This window comes from Ascaphus truei, chromosome 7, assembly GCF_040206685.1.
Source record: "Ascaphus truei isolate aAscTru1 chromosome 7, aAscTru1.hap1, whole genome shotgun sequence".
In the NCBI taxonomy this organism is placed as follows: domain Eukaryota; kingdom Metazoa; phylum Chordata; class Amphibia; order Anura; family Ascaphidae; genus Ascaphus; species Ascaphus truei.
Window position 1 is genome coordinate 42950102 of NC_134489.1, and position 16728 is coordinate 42966829.

Below are 16728 nucleotides of genomic sequence, written 5' to 3' on the forward strand. Positions count from 1 at the left end.
ACCACGAAGCCGGGTCCGGGTTGCGTACTCCGTAGTCGTGCGGAGCCGGGTCAGGATTGGAGAAGACATAGTAGTCCCTAGGCACGCCGGGGTCAAGGCAGGAGGCACAGGAGCAAAGGCCGAGGTCACAGGCAAAAATTCAGCAACAGGAAAGACTTCAGTGAAGGCGCTTCAGCGTAGTTGCTGCAGCGCAGTGGGTACAGGAACGGGGAACAGGAACAGGGTGGAAGGAAGGCCACGGGAAACGCATGAGTGCAGACACGCCACAGGAAACACTAAGTAACAGTGTAGCCGCTTCAGTGCGGCGAAGGCAAAGTTTGCCAGGAACTAGGAGAAAAGGACAAGGCACTAGAAGGCCAAGTCAGCACAAACAGAGCTGCTTGTGGCAAGCACAGTTACTTGGAGAAAGAATTATGTTCAGCAACTTCCTGGGGGGAAGGGCAGCAGCTAAATAGCACCGGCAGCCAATGGGACCAGAGCTGCATAGGAGGTAACAACAGGCAGGCTGCAGAGTAACACCAAGAGCAGGTGATTCTGATTGCAGGTTCAGGGAGGGATTTGTCTGGAAGCTCTAAAGCACTGTAAGAATGAGTTCCAGCCAAACCCAGCAGCGGATCTCTTACAGTATCCCCTTCAGGTAGAACTCTGGCGACAAGGGGCAGGATCCATTATTATATGTCAGTGTATATAATAATAATAATAGTAACCCTGTGTGCCAGTGTATAATCTACTATATATTTCTGAAAGTGTCCTATGTGTCCGGGTCTGTATGTGTCTCCCTGTGCCCCTCCCCGTGTCCCTAGCGGCAATCTCATTGGACCTTGGGCCAGGCCAATGAGATTGCTCCCTTGGGCCGCCCGCCCCCGCACACCTCTCATTGGTCTGAGGCGGAGTGAAGGGGACACACACACACACACACACACTGTCACACACACTGTCACACACACACACACACACACACACACACACACACACACACACACACACACACACACACACACACACACACACACTGTCACACACTGTCACACACTGTCACACACTGTCTCACACACACACACACACACACACACACACACACACACACACACACACACACACACACACACACACACACACACACACTGACACACACACACACACACACACACACTGTCACACACACACACACACACACACACTGACACACACACACACACACTGACACACACACACGGGGAGGGGGGGGAGTGACATACATTAGCGGGGCTCACAGTGTTAGCAGCACATCTCCCGCTCTCTTCCCCACCGGTCCCGGAGGCTCCGCCTCTCCCTGTTTCCCGCGCTTTCACCCCCCCCCCCCCCCTCCACGTGGGAGCTGCCGGACGGGTGAGGGAGCTGCCGGACGGGTGAGTGAGCGGCCTTCACCTCCCCTCACCCCCCTTCACCTCCCCTCACTCACTTCCCCTCCACTCCCCCCGGCGCCGCTACAGTCAGCGGGGGAGCGGAGTGAGCGAGCGCGCGCCAGGGACACAGCGGTGGAGCGGCCACAACAAGCTGCCTCCCGCCTCAGATCCACGTGGGAGCTGCCGGACGGGTGAGGGAGCGGCCGGACGGGTGAGGGAACGGCCGGACGGGTGAGTGAGCGGCCTTCACCTCACCCACCCGTCACTACACTTCCCCTCCCTTCCACATCTCCTCCACCTCCCCTCCACCCACCCTCCACCTCCCCCCCCCCTCCACATCCCCTCCACCCCCTTCACCTCCCCTCCACCCCCCCTTCACCTCCCCTCCACCCCCCCTTCACCTCCCCTCCACCCCCCCCTTCACCTCCCCTCCACCCCACCCCCTTCACCTCCCCTCCACCCCCCCCCTTCACCTCCCCTCCACCCCCCCCTTCACCTCCCCTCCACCTCCACCCCCTCCCCTCCACCCCCCCTTCACATCCCCTCCACCCCCCCCTTCACCTCCCCTCCAACCCCCCTTCACCTCCCCTCCACCCCCCCTTCACCTCCCCTCCACCCCCGCTTCACCTCCCCTCCAACCCCCCTTCACCTCCCCTCCACCCCCCTTCACCTGCCCTCCACCCCCGCTTCACCTCCCCTCCACCCCCCCTTCACCTCACCTCCACCCCCGCTTCACCTCCACTTCACCTCCCCTCCACCCCCCCCTTCACCTCCCCTCCACCCCCCCCCCCCTTCACCTCCCCTCCACCCCCCCTTCACCTCCCCTCCACCCCCCTTCACCTCCCCTCCACCCCCCTTCACCTCCCCTCCACCCCCCCCTTCACCTCCCTTCCACCCCCCTCCACCCCCGCTTCACCTCCCCTCCACCCCCGCTTCACCACCCCCACCCCCACTTCACCTCCCCTCCACCCCCGCTTCACCTCCCCTCCACACCCACCTTCACCTCCCCTCCACCCCCACCTTCACCCCCCCCTCCACCCCCCACCTTCACCCCCCCTCCACCCCCACCTTCACCGCCCCCTCCACCCCCACCTTCACCCCCCCTCCACCCCCCCTTCACCCCTTCACCTTCCCTTCACTCCCCCCTTACAACCTCCCACCACCTCCCACCTCCCCCCCCTTCCCACCACCTCCACCCCTTCCCACCACCTCCCCCCCCTTCCCACCACCCCACCACCTCCCCCCCCTTCCCACCTCCCCACCACCTCCCCCCCTTCCCACCACCTCCCCCCCCCTTCCCACCACCTCCTCCCCCCTTCCCACCACCTCCCCCCTCTTCCCTCCTTCCCACCACCTCCCCCCCTTCCCACCACCTCCCCCCTTCCCCCCTTCCCACCACCTCCCCCCTTCCCACCACCTCCCCCCTTCCCACCACCTCCCCCCTTCCCCTCCTCCACCTCCCCCCTTACCCTCCTCACCTCCCCCCTTACCCTCCTCACCTCCCCACTTCCTCTCCTTCACCTCCCCCCTTTCCCCCCTTTCCCCATCCCCCTCTCCCCCTTTCCCCCCTCCACCCCATTCCCCCCTCCACCCCCTTTCCCTTTCCCTCCTCCCCCACCTTTCCCCCTCCCCCACCTTTCCCCCCTTTCCCCCTCCCCCACCTTTCCCCCTCCCCCACCTTTCCCCCTTCACCCCTCCCCCCTTCACCCTTACCTCCCCCCTCCCCCCCTTCACCCTTTCCCCCACCTCCCCCCTTTCCCCCACCTCCCCCCCTCCCACCTTCCCCCTTCTCCTCCACCCTCCCCCCTTCTCCTCCCCCCTTCCCCTCCTCCCCCACCTCTCCCCTTCCCCACCTCTCCCCTTCCCCACCTCCCTCTTCCCCCTTCCCCTCCTCCACCTCCCCTTCCTCCCTTCACCTCCTGTCACCCCCCCCCTTCGCCTCCTGTCACCCCCCCCTTCACCTCCTGTCACCCCCCCGCTCCCTTCACCTCCTGTCACCCCCCCCCCCTCCCTTCACCTCCCGGCAACCCCCTTCACCTCCCCTCCGCCCCCCCTTCACCTCCCATCCACCCCCCCTTCACCTCCCCTCACCATCCCCCACCACCCCCCCCTCACCACCCATCCTCACCTCCCCTCCGACCTCCCCTCCGCCTCCCTTCACCACCCCCCACCACCCCTCCGACCTCACCTCCCCTCCTTCAACGCCTTTTGTCCGCCCTCCCGCCTCTGCCTTTCGCCCACCCGCACTTCTGCCTTTTACCCGCCCACCGCTCACACCCCTGCGCCACACAGCCGCCGCACGCACTCAACAGACACCCGCCACACTTGACACACACCCGCCGCCTCTCACCCACCCCACACACTCGACACACACCTGCCGCATCCTGCCCCTACGCAACAATATCACTGACCAGCTGTCACCTGCACTCGCCACACACCCGCCGCCTCACACCCTAGCAGGACCCCGATCCACAGCCAGCACTCACTACCCACGCGCCACCCATACTGAACACCCACCCGCCGCCTCACACACGCTCACACCCTAGCAGGACACACGCCTCACATTTTCACATCACTTATGTCACCAAAATATACATTGTACTGTGGTGTGTTTACAATAAACCATTTTTATACAACATCGTATTACATTTTCTTCCATCTTTCTTTTCAACATTATTATCCAACCTTTCCAACAAATAGTCACCTATTGTTCCACGATTTATAAATAATACTACCTATTACGCATTTACATCCCGGGCAACGCCGGGTCTCTCAGCTAGTATAATAATAATAATAACCCTGTGTGTCAGTGTGTAATATAATAATAATAATAATAGCCCTGTGTCTGTATAATATAATAATAATAACCCTGTGTGTCTGTGTATAATATAATAATAATAATAACCCTGTGTATCACTGTGTATAATATAATAATAACCATGTGTGATAGTGTATAATATAATAATAATAATAATAATAATAATAATAACAACCCTGTGTGTCAGTGTATAATATAATAATAATAATAATAATAATAATAATAATAACCCTGTGTGTCAGTGTATAATATAATAATAATAATAATAACAACCCTGTGTGTCAGTGTATAATATAATAATAACCCTGTGTGTCAGTGTATAATATAATAAAAACCCTGTGTGTCAGTGTATAATATAATAATAATAATAACCCTGTGTGTCAGTGTATATTATAATATAATAATAATAATAACAACCTTGTGGATCTGTGTATACAATAATAATAATAACCCCGTATGTTAGTGTATAATATAATAAAAAAAATAATAATAACCCTGTTTCAATGTATAATATAATAATAATAACCATGTGTGTTAGTGTATAATATAATAATAATAATAATAATAACCCTGTGTGTCAGTGTATAATATAATAATAACCCTGGGTGTCTGTGTATAATATAATAATAACCCTGTGTCAGTGTATAAAATAATAATAATAACCCTGTGTGTCAGTGTATAATATAATAATAATAATAATAATAACCCTGTGTATAATATAATAATAATAACCCTGCGTGTCTGTGTATAATATAATATTAATAATAATAATAACCCTGTGTCAGTGTATAATATAATAATAATAATAATAATAATAATAATAACCCTGTGTGTCAGTGTATAATATAATAATAATAACCCTGTGTGTTTGTTAGAGCAGGGGTGCGCAAAATGGGGGGCGCAAGATTTTCTGGGGGGGGCACGCCGGTTACCGAGGGCCCACGCTCTCACCCAAGGTATTTAAAATCAATGCCGGGGATCGCGTGAGGCCTCTGTAACTTTTACTTACCTTCCTTTCTAGCGACGCATCTCCATGGCAACCCAGCACCAAATGACACTGCAAGGTCATGTGACATCACGTTGCCATGGCAACTTGACATAACATTACCCTGCAATGTCATTTGACGCCGGAGGGTAGAGGAGACGGGGGGCCGCATGTAAAAAAACTTTGTGCACCCCTGTGTTAGTGTATAGAATAATCATGGCCACTGACATGTTTCTCTGGTCTCAGGAGTAGAATTTCCATCGGGGGCACCCCCCATGTCGGTGGCCTTGTGAGACCCACCTCTTTCTCTTGCACTCCCCGCTTCACACACACTATTGTTCTGGGCACAGAGTTATAATATAGGGTTACATTAAATGAACAGCAGTTATACATTATATTATACATAACATTATATTAGCTGTACCTGGCGTAACATACACCAATCTAGCAGATCTTAAAGTTTATTAATGAAACATCACTCTTTGTTTTCACCCCTCCGGATGATGCTTTGCTGTCTCTTGTCCCCTCTTCCCCACTTTACTCCCTACTCCATCATGCCCTGCTTCTCTTTGCACTCCCTGCCTTACAGTGTCTGCTCCTCTATGTGCAACCTACACTCCCTCCTCTCCTACTCATATCATCTGTCTCCTCATCTGCTTGCTGTCTGTTTCCTCCTCCTGCTCACCTTGCTGTCTCTCCTCTCTTTGCACTCGCTCCTGTCCCATGTATTTCAGATTGTTTGTCTGTGTGGCAAGTCAGCCACTGGGTGTTGTAATTGATAGGCTATATATCTGGCACATGACATAATACTGGTGACAGCATAATGGGTTGCAGACATCCTTAGATATATAGAGATATAGATATTTATTTAAAGACATTGCATTGACATTAAAGCTAAGTCCCCGCTAGCGCTGAGCGGGTGGCGCATGCGGCGGGGACTTGCATATATAGATATATGTAAGTCCCCGCTCACGTGGTGCGCGCGGTGCTTGTGCGCGGGCACACACGCTCACCCGCGATCGGCGCTTACCAAAACAAAAAACTATACTTCCCCGTGCGCTCAGCTGGTCTGCAATGCCGCCCCCCTTTGCACTTGCATAAATCGGAGGACACCCGGCGCTCATGCTTGGAGCGCTCTCCAAGTATGAGTGAGCTCAGCGCCAGCGGGGACTTAGCCTTAGTCCTCGGGCATGGTGCCTCAGGCCGCGCTGATCTGCGCTCCTGCTCTGCCTCGCCTGCTCAAACAGGAGCTTTTTTGCGTCCTGGCAGGCAAGGCAGTGAGCACGCTTTGGGGGCGGGGCGAAGGCGGAGCGGAGGCGTAGCGGGAGGCGGGGCTAGTCCCTCGCTCCCATTGTATTTTTTTTTTGGTCACGTGAACGCTCCTCCGCTCCCATCAGCGCCGAAATTCATGCAAGCCTGTCTCCTCAAAATATCTGAGCCTCCGCACGCGTGCGGAAGCGGCTGTTAAAGCTGCGCTGATGACAGATGCAGGGGGTAAGTGCATCTGCTCAGTGCAGCTCAGCACGGCCTGCTGTACTATGTCCCAGGCCTTATAGAGACAATTTATGTTATGGTATGGGCGCATGTAACAGTTACAGACAAGGGTAAAATGTGAGACAGCTGAAGTCTTGAAAGAACTTAGCCTGGTGGCGGCTGTGAGAGTCTCTGGTAGGTTGTTTCAGGTGTGCACACTTAAAATGGATACACTGGGTCACTTTCTCTCCTATCCCTGTATAGTACATACAATGTGTCACCTTTCTGTCCTGTTGCCCTGTCCCTGTATAGTACATACAACATGTCACTTCTCTCCTCTCTCTCAGGGAGGGCTCAGTCATGATGCAGATTGACGTGGATACAGAGAGTGGCGGCCTGAAGGTCAACCCAAACTTCCTGGTGGATTTCGGGAAGGAGCCGGACGGTCCCGTCCTGGCTCATGAGTTACGCTACCCAGGGGGAGACTGCACCTCCGAGATCTGGATCTAGGGGCCATGTTTAATGAGAAATACACATGACAGACCACGTAATGTCCACGTGCCATAATTCATCCCATAATTTAGCTAGAACCGCCGCTATTGTACACCTCTCTCACCTCTTTCCACACTCGTGGTGGCTGCATGTCTCCTCTGATTGTATTTCTCCTGGGATCCAGCTATTGATGCAGACCTGTTACGAACAGTAAATGGTTTCCTCTTCCAATAACACATTTATTGTGTGATCATTAATAGTTCCTTCATTAGGAAACCCCAAAATAATGCAATAACTGAAAGCCGTGCAGCAACCAGCAAATAATTCAACGTACACCAGTCCCTGCGAAACCCGGCCTGTAAATGTGTCTGACCCGGTATGTGCTTTAGTTACAGGTGTGCAATGTCAGCAGATTATGTGCTATTAATGTAAGTTACTTTCCCCAGACTTTCTGTCTGTTTGCATCATAAGGCTGAGTCCAAGCTGCTGCTTAGCCCGGTCAGCACAATCAATTTTTATCTGTCCGGCCACACTCATGCGGCCTGCGCTTGCGGGTGCTAGGTGCTTGTCGAGACAGACAAAATTGTGTATGATGCGGGCTTAAGGGTCACATGACCTCCTCAGCCAATCAGCGCCAGTCACTGCTCGGCCACGCCCCCGGCCACTGCCCCCCATTCGCGCTTACTAAAAAAGTTGCCGGACAGCCGCACGCTCATGCTCATTGAGAGTTGGTGACGTCACCACTCAAGCATGAGTGCGGTCAGCGGCACAGGGGACGCAGCCTAAACCTTCGTCATTACAAGACAAACATATACATTTATAGGTGCACTTTCATACATACCTCCTCCGCCTGGGCATAGGTGCCGTGTATGTTCCAGTGTCCGCTGTCAGATGGAATCTTCTGAGCAGAGCGTTCCATTCCCTATCACCTGCTCCGAGACACGGAAGCGTCAGCCAATGAGAACAGCCAAATATGAGAGGGATACATGATACTGCTTTATTCTGCTTCATTTTTCTGAGGTCTGAAACCTACAATATTAAAGAACTTTTCAAATCATTTGTTTCCCTTTTAACCATAGAATTAGGTTTTAATTGTGACTTGTGTTCCTTTCTACTTACAACTCAAATGTTGTTGTTTTGAAATGTAATTATTACACTTTCGGCAGCCGCATCGACGCAAAAAAGTTGGTTAGAACGCACTGCACCATTATCTCTTTGGGACGGTGTCAGATGTAAGAATCTTGTACACCAGGTTTCCGACGCACATTGTCGGCCTGGGAGTGACGCTATTGAAAGGGGGAAATAATGACACAATTTGAGTTGTTTATTCGCACATGAATGCATTGTAATGATTTTGGTGATACCCTACTGCAGGATCATTAGCTCAGCGGCAGCCTAATTACACTGCACAGCTGAGAATATCAGCCCCTGCGGGCCGCTAATCAGAACTGTTCCGTGTTCTTCCATCTGATTGTATTGTTCTCGCCTCGCAGCTTCTGAAATAAACATTCCTGTCAGGGTAAAAGGGGACGATAGACAGCACTCTGATGGTGTTAAATATATGCAATTGCAGGGTGCACGGAACAAAAGGGGACCCTTATTCCCCTGTATAGTACTAACAAATCTACGTAAGTACCAGCACTCACTGTCTAATAGCTAAATGATGAAAACAGTTGTAATGCAGAATAAACATTTAATAATAAAATGAACCAGAAATAAATCAAATGTGTTTGCAGAAACCAGTATCACAAATGGGTATGTCACAAAGTGAGGGGTGGGGGGGGGGGGGAAAGGAAAAGGGGAAAAAACATGAAACACAAGGAATATACACAAAAAAACGGAGAACGGAAAGTATGCTAGGGGGGCGACGTTTCGAGGGACTACCTCTTCATCTGGCCCATTCCCCCTGGTCCAAAAGGACCGAGAGGTACTTCCCTAAGCCTCCCTTCCCCTATACCTGGTCAAATCAGACACCCCTGAAAATAGCTAGTAAACATATAGTGTAAGCTAAATACAGCTAAACAGCTAATAGTAGGGTAGCAAGAATCCACTAATGGTACAGTTAAAGCTGAACACAGCTTGCAAGAAAGCAGCTTACAAATGAGCACCAATAGTCCACACAGTCAGTGAAAGGTTAATGAGAAAAATAAATGAAGTGGTCAAACCCTCAGTGGCTCTGCTCCTTCAGCTGCTCGTGTCACCTTCAGTCTCAGACATTCATTGTTTGTGGAACTCACCAACGTGTCACTGGCCCTCGTGGCAGTACGGGGGTTATTACACAGCACCATGTGGCTGCACTTAGATTTATGATTCAATTTGTTTTTAAATCTGTTTGTATTTTTGTACCTAACGCCTACCTTGCCGCTTTTTAAATCAAATAAAGATTTGCTATTGATTGACTTCAGAATATTACAACATTGTTGTCCTCTGGCTGCTAAGGGGTTAACCATAACCGATCCCAGCTCGAGGTGTATATACACCGTGTTCTATAGCACAGATCCCCAGTACAGCCTTATAATGGGCATAGCCCCGATACACTGTAACCGCCTCCGGGTTATAGCACTTCTGGCTTTGGTAAAATGTTTCCATACAAGTTTATAGGTGAAGCAAATTCTTCTGCCCAGTAAAACAGTTCTAAGGGAATAAGTATAACTATGAAGGATAATGGTTTAAGTGAAGGGTTGTTTGTTTATAGGTAAAGGGTTTCGGACGGTTCGGAATGAACATTTCTTAGCCCTGAAAGCAGAGACAGGATTGGCAGCTCTAAGTGTTTTATTACTAAATCCTGCCAGCTCACACCCACTGACATTCAGCACAAGGTGTTCTACAAGAAAAGTGCCACAACCGGTTTAAATCCGTTCCGTGTATATCTGTGCCACAGGGCGAGGGAGGATCTAACTGCAATCCTGCGAGAGCGGGACAATTAATTTGATTCATTATTCACGTTTTGGCAATACTGAAATGTTCCTTCCTCATGCCAATAAAGCTTATTTAATTTGAATAAAGATATATATATATATATATTGGGAAGAATAAAAGAACCCAGAAAGAGCCCTCTGGATTACTGGATAAAGTATAACACAATCCGACACAGGAATTGGCGGACCTGCTCATTTTGTGAGGCCGTTTTCCCGGACAAGCAGGCGGAATAAGGGAATATCTGCTCTGCATGTCCGGGGAATACAGAAAGTACATCTCATAGGAATAAAGAAGACACGGGTACAAGGTACAGAACATATAAAGGTAAGACACATCCCTGTTACATAGAGGGAGGGGCAGGGGGGAGAGGGGCAGGGGCGGAGAGGAGGAAGAGGGAGGGGTGGGAGGAGGGAGGGGTGTGGGGAATGGGGAGAGGAGGGGCAGGGGGTTGGGGAGAGAGGATGGGCAGGGGGTGGGGAGAGAGGAGGGGCAGTGGGTGGGGAGAGAGGAGGGGCAGGAGGTGGGGAGAGAGGAGGGGCAGGGGGTAGGGAGAGAGGAGGGGCAGGGGGTAGGGAGAGAGGAGGGGCAGGGGGTGGGGGGAGAGAGGAGGGGCAGGGATGTAGGGGGAGAGAGAGGAGGGCAGGGGGTGGGGGGAGAGAAGGGGAGGGGGAGAGGGAAAGGAGGGGGCAGGCCCCACCTCTCCGCCATGCTCCTGCTCTCCTTCCGGTCAGCACGAGGGGGCGTGACGTAGTAGGGGAGGAGCTAGGAGGGGCGTTACGCGATAGGGGGAGGAGCTAGGGGCTCTTGATAGTGCCCGCCAGCGATTGGCTCACTCCCCGCCACAGAGCTGTATTCCCCCTGGTGAAGATGGGTATGTGGTGCTGCGGTCGCGTCCCCCCCTCGCACACACGCATCCCCCCCCCGCATCCCACCCCCCCCCCCCCCCGCATCCCATCCCCCCGCATCCCCTCCCCGGCACATCCGCATCCCCTCCCCGGCACATCCGAATCCCTACCCCCCTCGCCAAACCTGCTTCCACCACCTCCTCCAGGGCACACACATCCACCCCCCACCCTCCTGACCACACCCGCGTCCGGCGGTTTGGGGGGGGGGAGGCTGGCGCTTCCTGCTCCCCTCCGGCGCTGCGCGGGCCGCATGCACCGGCGGTGGGGCTGGGCTCCCACGTGGCTGTCCCTGTGGGGGAGGAAGGCGCAATGCCAGGCCTGGGCTCCCCACGTGGCTGTCCCTGTGGGGGAGGAAGGCGCAGTGCCAGGCCTGGGCTCCCCACGTGGCTGTCCCTGTGGGGGAGGAAGGCGCAGTGCCAGGCCTGGGCTCCCCACGTGGCTGTCCCTGTGGGGGAGGAAGGCGCAGTGCCAGGTCTGGGCTCCCCACGTGGCTGTCCCTGGGCTCTCCACGTGGCTCTCCCTGTGGGGGAGGAAGGCGCAGTGCCAGGCCTGGGCTCTCCACATGGCTCTCCCTGTGGGGGAGGAAGGGCAGTGCCAGGCCTGGGCTCCCCACGTGGCTGTCCCTGTGGGGGAGGAAGGCGCAGTGCCAGGTCTGGGCTCCTCACGTGGCTGTCCCTGTGGGGTAGGAAGGCGCAGTGCCAGGCCTGGGCTCCCACGTTGCTGTCCCTGTGGGGGAGCACCAGACTGGCAAAATGGGGTAGAGGCCGCGTCCAGGGCGCAGCTCCACGTGATCAAACTGTCCCAGCGCACTTTACCCGTGCGAGCAATTATATCATAAAAGAACAACATATACACGCATACATTTATAACCACAAACATGTATCAACTTAAAAAAATTACGCTAATAAAATGTAGCAAGAACTAATAACAAAAAGAACCTAGGTCCCAAATCTCATATGTCCTGCTCCAACTTCAAATAATTTCTACTAAGGCCGTGGCGCCTTCGCCCGTGGGAAGCGTGCGGAAGCTGTGAGGTAAGTGGGTGCTTTCCCTGGCCATGGTGGACGGGCCGTTGGGGGGCATGCCAGTGACATCATGGAGCTGGTTCGCCCTCATTGGGCGAACCACTCACGTGACCGGCCTGTCGCATCAAGAAATCAGTTTGAACTGATTGCTTGTGCAGCACTCGCACGCACGCCGAATGGACGTTAACACTGCCTTAAGTCCTCGTTCAGGGTGCAGGCTTCGGAGGGAGGGCGAGCTGCCGTGGGACACAAAGTATTCAAATTGAATACTGGTTGTCAGGGTAGCAGCTGCACTGTCTCCGAAGCCCGGAGTTGACGCTGGCTACAGTTTCAATAAACGAAAAAAATCGATTTTTGAAGCTGCAGCAGCGTCACTGGGACCTCGGCAGCCAATGAAATCATTCTTGAGAATGATTTCAAGACTGCAACTTGGATCCCTAAGCTGCCATGTGTAGCCCCGCCCCCTCCTCAACTCCTGAAACAGTCTGCTGGGGATGAACACACATCGCCCAGCAAACTGCCGCCCTCCCTCCAACTCCTGCCTCTGGCACCCTGAACGAGGCCTAAGGCAGTCTGTTCTTTCGTCTGCACGGTCTGCAGCACCAGCCTAAGTGGGTAAATATCAGTTATATAAAATACCACAGAGAGTTCTAAGCTCATAGGAAAAGATCATTGTAGCTGCCTCTTCCAGTGGATTACATACAGCTTCAGAGTTGATACTTAATCAGCTAACTGGTATATAAATGATTGTAAATAGGAGAACAGAGATATTCAGAGTCTACTTTTCATATACATGATAATGCCAATTTTATACATGGAACAAAGCGGAAGGAATAAAGATTATCCAATATTAAACTCCATAAATTGCATATACCTACTGTAAATGTAATGTAATAAAGATTAGGAAACAACCCCTTCTGTTGCCTAATCTATAGGAGGACAAATCCATGGGTTCTATTTGAAGCAATATGATAATAAACGTCTCCTAGTAGTTTAAGAGAAGCGAGCACATCTAAGAATAACTCAGCATATACCAGGTTTGAATGTCGTTAACGGTGGATCTAAATACACTAACCTAGACTGCACTCTGGTGCTATTTAAGGCCATGGCCCCAGTGAGCGCGCGTGTACGACAGAGCGCATGGGTGCGCTTGTGCCCTTCACCTGAGCGATCTGTGGACTTCAGATCACTCACGACGGGGTGGCGGGGCGTGGCCATGACGAAGTGGACTGGCTCCATGAAATGCGTAGGACATTGTGGAAATTTTTTCCCCATGAAGGCATTGTGGAACGTCTCGGTCACGCAGCGTACTGAGACTTAGCGGTCTCTCTCTCTCTCGGATGTTGCGTTGGATTGGATACAATCCCCATGCTGATGCACGTTCTCCGCTGATCCAGCTTGGAAGGAATAGAGTTCTCTCATCGCGTCGGGAGAAAGCCGCCTATTCCGCAGCGCTTTCACCCGTGCTAGGGACGCACGAAGGGAACTTACCAAAGCGCTGTTTCCTCCGCGCGAGATCATCTGTTTTCATCCTCCCTGCTTTCAGCAGCAACGCAGACGGTCGTGCGCACGAGCGGATAACGGAGCGTCCTGAACCAGCATTGGAGCTATAAACTGTTGTTATATTCAATAAAGATGTAATTTCCTGTACGGGCATTCCTGTTTTTATATTGTTTGTTACCCTGAATTAACTTTATTACACTATTGCATGTCCCTGCGCTTTTTCTCTTAACCTTTAATATGCTGGTCCCCGTGCCCCCTTCTGTCACACTCCTGATGGTGACATCATATATCACTGGGTAGAAAGGGGAGGGGTGAAACTGGAGTAAGTCCACACAGATAACGGAAAGTATAAGAAACAGGGCTCCACGGAATTTTCAAGATAAATTTATTGCCAACAAATTGACTGACGTTTCGGCCACAATTGGCCTTTCTCAAAGCAGATTGGCAATGTGGCCGAAATGTCAGTCAATTTGTTGGCAATAAATAAAATAAGTTTCTTATACTTTCCATTGTAAGCTGGATCATCACAGAGAATCCTGAACCAGGAGCACCGGTAGTGGTATCCTTTTTTTTTTTTTTATTATTATTATTGTCATGTGGTGTGCAGCTTTTCCCCTTTAGTACCCACACAGATAACCGCATATAGCAACTAGCCCCTTATAGAAATCAGTAGCCATCCAAGAGGGGGCTATACACTCCCCTTATCAAATACAATGTGTCCCTAACATTCTTTATATATGGAACATGTGATAACTGTTAAATATTTAAACACTTGAGGCCGGTGTGCACAGGGTGATGTATACAGCCGCGTGCAATACCTTTTCAAATAGCACAGATACAGAATAGTCACAATATTATCTTAATAAAATATTTACAGCTTCAACGTGATAAAGCTTCACAGTTACAGGGCAAATGCAATAACATTGGCTGCGCGGTGTAAACACTGATCTCTACGAGTTCTACCCTCTAAGACCCCGCATTATCCATACTCTACTCTGTCCTTATAGACACTGTGGCTTACATCCCAGATCCATACACATGTGGGGTGTGTGAGGGTTGCTGGGATGAAATGTTGGCTTCTGTAAACAAATACAGAAAGGCCAGCGCATCATACAAAGTGACACAACATATAGTGCAATACTTCAGTGTTTACCTGCTCATGTTAGCTTCTGTAGTATATGTAGCGGGGGGACCCCCGCGCCATGCCGGGGAGCTGCGGGGGTGAACACGTCGTCGGGGGCTCCCGGCGGCATCTACAGCCAGGCGCTGCCATCTTGTATGCGCAGGAGCTCGCGCATGCGTAGTGTAGCCCCAGAAGTTGCGGCGGCCATATTGGGAATGGCGCTAGTGGTTGCGCATGCGCAGAAGTTCGCGGCCACCATTAGAAGTTCACCCGTGCGCAGATGAGTAGCGGAAGCCATTACAATGTCGCGCATGCGCAGTGAAGCAGGCGCACGTGGCCCCAATAGCAAAGAGGTCCTCAACGAACTCCAACTCCCAGCAGCCCCAGGGGCTGGATCCCAGGTGACCCGCAGCAGCCAATAGGGCTTACAGATTTCCCTGCAAGAAAGGATACATTTCGCGTGCAGGGAAGAGGAAGTCAGTTGGAGCTGGGAGCAGGTTAGGGAAGGGTGTGTGCAGGGAGCAGTAGCCCCGTTATCCCTCTAGGCCCTGAGCCATACCATAGATTGTGGTTGCTACAGGGACAGGCCCTAGGTAGGGACCCTGCCCCTTTAGTTATTTGCTGAGTTCAGGGACACAGTTCACCTGCTGTGCGGCCCTGATCATCGTGTCTGGACTCAGACCATCACTCAAGATAGAGACTATCTTCATAGTGGGACTGTCTGGCGGGACACCACCCTACATAGCGGAGGCATGGATCACTCTTTCGGATCCATCATTCATGTACAGCATCTGCGCGCCCGGGTCTGGACACACCCGGCAGGTACCTTTATCATACACCAATTGCACCAACCCTCTTCACAACTTAGTGGGCAGCGCTGTCTCACACTTGGGTGGGGGACTCTTAGGGATATGGTGTGGGGTTACAGCCTGCACTAGGCCAGTGTTACAGGGTGATACTATTGTCATATGGTTATTGTTATATTGTGTTGCATATAGTAAACTGTTTTATCCATAATCTGGTGTAAGTGGTTACTGTATGTGGTTCCTGTGTCAGGGGTTGTTCTACACACTAGAATCCCTGCACAGGTGGAGGCGCTGTATGTACCGTTCCAGGATACACCCCAGGTTCCCATCAGTGGAGGCTCAGGCCTCCTGTGAGCCTGACGGGTATTGCACCACACCTGGTAATACGTGTAGATTCCCCACACATGGTCCCTATCTGTGATTGGGGGGGGGGGGGGGGTGTAAGTGGTGTTACATATATATGAAGGAAAGAGAAATAGAGGCCATAGTGCAGATATTGCTTTAAAAAGTAAAAAATGGCTGGTAGCGCAGAAAAATCACATACTCCCAAGCAGAAAACGCATGTTGACCCCTCTGTGCCTGAAGGTTCGCAGACCGGAAGCTCTGGCTCTCTGATCCTCGAGTTTGGGGGCATAACCGCTTCCTGATCGATGACATCACCAACGGAGGCAGGACGAGCGCCTTCTCGTAGCGGTGCAGAGAAGAAGAGAAGCGGACATCCCATGGTAGTTTGGTCCATACTTCAATCCAGCCCTCTCCTCTGTACCATCAGTATGAGAACGCGCTTGTACTGCCAACTTCAGTGACATCGTCCGGTCTGGAAACTACGCCCCCATACGGGAGGATCAGACAGCCGGAGCCTGTAGGAGTAGAGATTAGCGGTCGGCGAACCTTAGACCCAGATGGGTCAACATGCTTTTTCTGCTCGGGAGTATGTGAGTGTCTACTACAAATGGAGAAAGCAACCCCAGTTGTGTGCACTCAATTCCCCTAAGTGATGAATTGATGGAGGATAAAAATTAGCTTTTAATAGATATATTTTAAATAATGGTGTACTCCTAGTACTAGGGTATGTGTGACAGGGCCTTTCCCCTGTTTACAAAGGGTGCACACACAATTCCTGTCTGTAGCTGATGAGTCCAGCAAGGATCCGGGTTACTTTCAGCAAGAGTCAATTAGCCAATTTCCACCTGGCTCATCAAGGAGTTTTAAAAGTGTGCTGCACAAACAGCATGGTTCTTTAGCCCAGACAGACTGTGCTGCCAGAGAGATCCCCAGGAATTAGCTCTAGCAC

The 16728-nt window shown here is 51.9% G+C and overlaps 2 protein-coding genes across 5 annotated transcripts in view; both read left to right on the top strand.

The window, feature by feature from the left end:
• LOC142499123 (methanethiol oxidase-like) overlaps window positions 1-9568 on the top strand; it is a 52039-nt gene extending 42471 nt beyond the window's left edge. For all 4 annotated transcript variants that reach the window (XM_075608053.1, XM_075608054.1, XM_075608056.1 and 1 more), the window contains one exon: window positions 7009-9568. In XM_075608053.1, the coding sequence (XP_075464168.1) occupies window positions 7009-7171 (163 nt within the window). In that variant the 3' untranslated portion in view covers window positions 7172-9568. The remainder of the gene's footprint in view (window positions 1-7008) is intronic.
• A 1254-nt stretch (window positions 9569-10822) lies between these two features.
• LOC142499113 (methanethiol oxidase-like) overlaps window positions 10823-16728 on the top strand; it is a 36922-nt gene continuing 31016 nt past the window's right edge. Inside the window, exon 1 of the mRNA XM_075608019.1 lies at window positions 10823-10943. Within this exon, the coding sequence (XP_075464134.1) occupies window positions 10940-10943 (4 nt within the window). The 5' untranslated portion in view covers window positions 10823-10939. The remainder of the gene's footprint in view (window positions 10944-16728) is intronic.